General features: G+C 36.3%; 1 protein-coding gene across 1 annotated transcript; it reads right to left on the reverse strand.

Annotated features, from left to right (window-relative positions):
- Window positions 1–3,121: 3,121 nt before the first annotated feature.
- Window positions 3,122–3,689, reverse strand: LOC131692772 (cuticle protein 16.5-like). Its single transcript, XM_058980040.1, has 2 exons — window positions 3,551–3,689; window positions 3,122–3,481 (listed from the first exon to the last, which is right to left on the reverse strand). The coding sequence occupies exons 1-2, from the start codon at window positions 3,563–3,565 to the stop codon at window positions 3,230–3,232; spliced, it is 267 nt and encodes an 88-aa protein (XP_058836023.1). The 5' UTR covers window positions 3,566–3,689; the 3' UTR covers window positions 3,122–3,229.
- Between the last annotated feature and the right edge of the window lie 1,462 nt (window positions 3,690–5,151).

Genomic DNA, 5,151 nt, shown 5'->3' on the forward strand with positions numbered 1-5,151 from the left:
GCAAAGAACGTATCGGTAGCAAGCATTGAACGTTTGCCTTCCGATTTATGAAACAAGATTGGCAATCCGTTTTGTAGAAGAAAAGTTAATAAGGTTCAAAATGTACGTAACGCTTTCGCTAATATGCACTACTATCGCTTTCTCACTCGTTCTCGTGCCGTGCATGAGCCTTTCTTTTCCGCCCGGCTTCTAATGGCTTAACCAAAATAATATCCCGGCTTTCCCCCACCAACTGCTCTCGTCAAGCAACCCAATACGAATAATCATAGGAACAAACATGTAGTGGACCTTTATATAAACTTTTCATTATTTTATTGTTCATTTGCTGCACCATTTTGACGGCTCTGTGCGGGATGGGCTGAAAATTTTCACTTTTCCGAGTCGTTTTCGAAAGATTTTTCAAAACACTATTTTTCCGTTGATAATGAATATCCTACATATTCCAAAATTTAATACAACATTGGTACAAATATTTTCGACAAAATGCCGAAGAAATTGATTAAATCCATTCAGTACAACAAAAGATATAAGCGTTCAAAATCTTACATCATTTTTCTTCCGAAATTTTGAAAAGGGGCCCCTATATTGAAAGGTAAGTCGTTAGTCACGACAAAACCTGATGAACGCTGAAAAACTCGATTATTGGCACCGATCCGTCGACGGATTAACGGACAGATCATCAGAGAAACAATGTTTCGTCTGGTGGCCAGGGCCTACGTTGTGTATTCGATTCATCCTGTGATTGCGATACACGGAACGTTCGCCATATGATGACAGCTATACATCGTTTTTATGCTAATTATTATGACAGTAGTGGTGAGCGCAATCATAAAAGAGACTGTGCTGCCAACATTCTCCCTACAAAATTGATGGTTTTATATTAACCCATCAACGACCATGCCCACATCGTTACAGTTACAGGAGGCTCTCCGTTTGATGGAGCATGGAAAGCACTCTTTGTCTTTCCTGGGGAAAACATGGGAGTTTTTGAGTACTTTATCTGAGAAATCATAGCAGATTATCTTAGTTTGAATTTTTTCGCAGTGCTCCATGCCGGGAATGTAGAATGATAATGAGAAGGTGGACATTTTGGCATTAGAAGTTTTTAAATATTTCTTCTCAGAGGACGCTCGAAAATTAGCAAATTTCGTGGAGCGATGGAAGTTTAGGAATCCCAAAGGTATCAACAAAGCTTGGTCCAAGAGAATGGACGAGGGTCATGACTTTATTCGGGTGATATCTCGGGTTATGTACAATTATTAGACGTAGAAGGCCCATCTCCGGCGTATTGAAGTCTTGGTGGCGGTTATCGCGATATTAAACATGTTGTCTGGTCGTGCGCTAAGTATTCTAGTTCCAGATCTTCGTTAAACGAATCCCTTCGGCTTCGTTTCAGTCCAGTCCGAGATGATATACCAAATTCGTTTTTGCATGTATCAGGCAACTAGCAGTTGGGAAATTGGATTCTGAGATGATTATGATTTTCATTGGTTCAGTTTTCGATAAAATACACTGAAAAAAATTCAGTTTGAAGAAGGAAAAGTTGTTTTTTTCAAATAACTTTTTTTCTTTAAAAGTGGCCAACTTGAATTTTTGACGGAACCTATCTTGGAACAAAATTTCATCTAAATCAAAAGTGGTTTTTTTTGTAAATCCACTTTAAATTTTTAAAACCGATTTTTTTCAGTGTAGAAGTCGATGAAGAATTTTTTCAATATTTTTATTAAAACATTTGGCTAATTATGTGAAAATCACTCCTATAATACTTGTAATTTTTAGACTATATCCATATGAAAAAAAAATGGGAAAAAAGTTTGACTCTTCAAAAGACAGTCTAGATCATTTTTGATAAAAACAAAGTATGCAAAGTGGCTTTTTGACAAACTTCTTATGTACAGAAAGTTTCATTAAAATCGGAGAGGGTGCTGCCAACGTTTGTTCGAGTTAGCGCGAAATTCGTCAATATTGAAATTTTTATCATGCTGAAAGTCGGTCACACATTATATGAAACCACGATTTACTTTGAAAAAATTAGTATTACTGTTATTTAAAATACAAAATTTCATAAATAGTTATTTTGCAGTTGTGCTAATAATGGGGCAACCCATCCAGAACTTAGTGGGTCGTTTTGTCCGGTGATGAGCTTCTGTGAAGAAATGGACAATTTTACACGCACACATAGTTTCAAGCTCGTTTCAAGCCTAAGATAGGAACTCCAATATTCTATTAAGCTACTCGAAATAGTTCCACCAAATCCAACTCTTTCTAAGTAGATGAAATGCTTACAGAAAAATAGTGCGAACTTTCATCGAAATGGCACTTTTGAAACTTTTGTGTATATTGTTGTTTTGCAGCATATTAAAAATACCAAACTAACTTAGTACGTTGATTTCATGAAATGATTCGGTTATCAGTCATTTTTACTTTTCATATAATTCAGGGGCCCTGGGGATGGAAGTTGAGCATTTTTCTACCCTATAAAGATCTCGTTACAACAAGTGAGACGCAAATAAACTTTTTTAATGAATTACAGCACTGTAGCATTTTAAAAAAACCGGATTTTTTTTTCTTGGTCCAAAATGTGCTTTAGGGTCTTGAAAATAATATAATAAAATACCGCAGGCGACAATAATTGCTAAATGTTCTAATTTTTAATTCAGCTGCAACGCCTCTTATGTATATCCCGATCGCACGGAAAACTTTAGCAGCGTTTTTCTCGAAACCACATGTTTTGAGCTGGCCGGAAACGAAACTAAAACAAATGATACTTCAACGCTTTGAAATTTTTTTTAAAAAGACAATTTTGTGTCGATTTTTATGACATTTGAAGCGTTTCTTTTTACTAAAAAGATCGGATTTCGCTAAAAATAAAAATATCGAAAAAAATTTCTACGTACGTCGCTTGATATTGTTATAAGGAACCGCAAAAACTATAGTTTAAAGCTTATTTTTTCGTGTTCTACAGTGGTATAACCGCTTAATTGAAGCAAAAAGATATTCAAAGCAGGTCATACCCAAAATGTAGAAACTTCTCTTTGTGACGACTTTCGATAAAGTATTATTCCAAAGAGTTTGGAGTAAGTGAGTTGTCATCGTTTTTATTTAAATTTAAACGTTCCGATTCTGCTATAGAATTGTACTATTTATCAAAAGCTACTTTAAAAACACATTCCTATTCCCGTTTTCCTAATCAAGTATCACAGCGAAATGTCGTATTGCAAACAATTATCTAGAGCAGCACCGGAGCAGCAGCGTAAGCAGCGAAGGCAGGGGCGGCGGCATATGCAACCGGAGCAGCGGCAGTGTAAGCGGCGGTATAGGCCAGAGGTGCGATTCCGTTGTAGTTACGGGTGAAGAACTGAGAGCTTTGGGCCGTTACGACGGCTGGAGCAGCAGCTACCACCGGTGCCGAGTAGGCTAGGGGGGCGACCAATCCTGGCTTGGCACTTACGCACGCCACGGCGAGAACGGCGAAGAAGATCTAAATAAACGAGAACGAAGAAGAATTCCGATAGAATAAAAACATATGGAAAATTATTTTAGATCTTACGATTTTGGCAAACATGGTGAACGGTTTCGTGTTTTTAGCTGACTGATTGTAAAACGATTGAGTTGATTGGTGGAACTGATAACAGCGTTACCTACAACAATCATTATTTATACCGAAATTGAAACCACCAAAGATGTAGAACCACCCACTTCTAATGGCATTCGATTAACCACCTCCATCGGATATGAAGCGAGTGGATCGAGAGAATCCTTCAAATCTTCATAAAAATGCAAGGGGCGTCAGTCGATTGTAATAAGTAAACAAACGTAAACAGGCAGGTATATATGATCCATGTGTAACTAGGTACTGTTCGACGTTGGAAATAGTTTTTCGATTCGGGTATGCTTAAGAGGTACACACTTTATAGCTTTTTATTCCGATCAGCTGGTTAACGGTTGGGCATGCGTGACCATGACACGTATTAGCAGTCGGCATTTGGTGTTTAAACGGTGGAAGAATATGGTTTGACAAAGTTCAATGTCCGTGAGGGTACTACTTGTATGACTATAATACGGCTATAAATGAATTTTTATATTGTATACTCCAACGAAATTCACTATAGAGGTCCACACGATAGAAACAAAAGCATAGCTTCTTATAAAAGATTTAATCAAACTCATCTAATCATTCATTATTGCACTTTTCGCTAATTTCACTCGAATCATAATTTGAGATTATACTCAATATAGTAACTTATGCATTTTTTAACAAAACTCTGCTTGTTGTTGATTAGAAAAAGGGACTACAAATTGATCTAAAATTGATCGAAAAAAATGAAACTCCGGCATAGGTGAAAATGGACACCGATGAGACATTATAAGTGCTTGTGTTGCATACGTCCTACATGTATTTTCTCTTTTGTTGTTAATTAATTCGTTAGGTGTCACGGATTTATCAACTGTAAACATTTTCTATATCTTAAAATGAATTTCATAGAAAAAAAAATCTGTGATCTAGGCTACAATTTCTGAAAAAAAGCTTTTTATAATACATTAAAAATTCTCAAAAATCATAGAAATGCGCAGAAATTTATATTATGCAGCAAAAAGCATTGAATTCTAAGCGATGCTGATGCACCGTGGGCTTGGACCAAAAATTATCGAAAGCTTTTTTTTATTCTCCTTTAAGCAAATATAATGCGAAGATCCCTTCGATAAAGTTGTAGAGCGTATTGTTACATAAAACTTTTTTAACCCGTTCATCGTCATAGCTTGTTGTGTGAATAATATCGTAAAAGCATATTTGTAATACCTGTGACATTTAATTACTTTTTCGTCGATTCTTTTATAGCTCAACTCGTGAACAGCACTTTTTAAACAATATTTTTTTCAATATCTTGTCATTGCTAATCGAACCATTCGTAGAAAATGTGTTTCAATGGAGACGCGTGATCTTCCCCCTTCTAAAATACGACGAAAGCTCGAATAACCTATAATGTTATATAGCACATTGCTCATCCATAGTAGTAAACTTTATAGCACCGAAAGCTTCCATTTTACTCTCTGAAATCAAGCATCCTTGCCGTTTGGCATTTCTCTCGGAAAATTACTCCACTGACCAAGGATATATACACAAAACATTGCCTCCCGGTTCCTAGTTTC

This window comes from Topomyia yanbarensis, chromosome 3, assembly GCF_030247195.1.
Source record: "Topomyia yanbarensis strain Yona2022 chromosome 3, ASM3024719v1, whole genome shotgun sequence".
Taxonomy (NCBI): domain Eukaryota; kingdom Metazoa; phylum Arthropoda; class Insecta; order Diptera; family Culicidae; genus Topomyia; species Topomyia yanbarensis.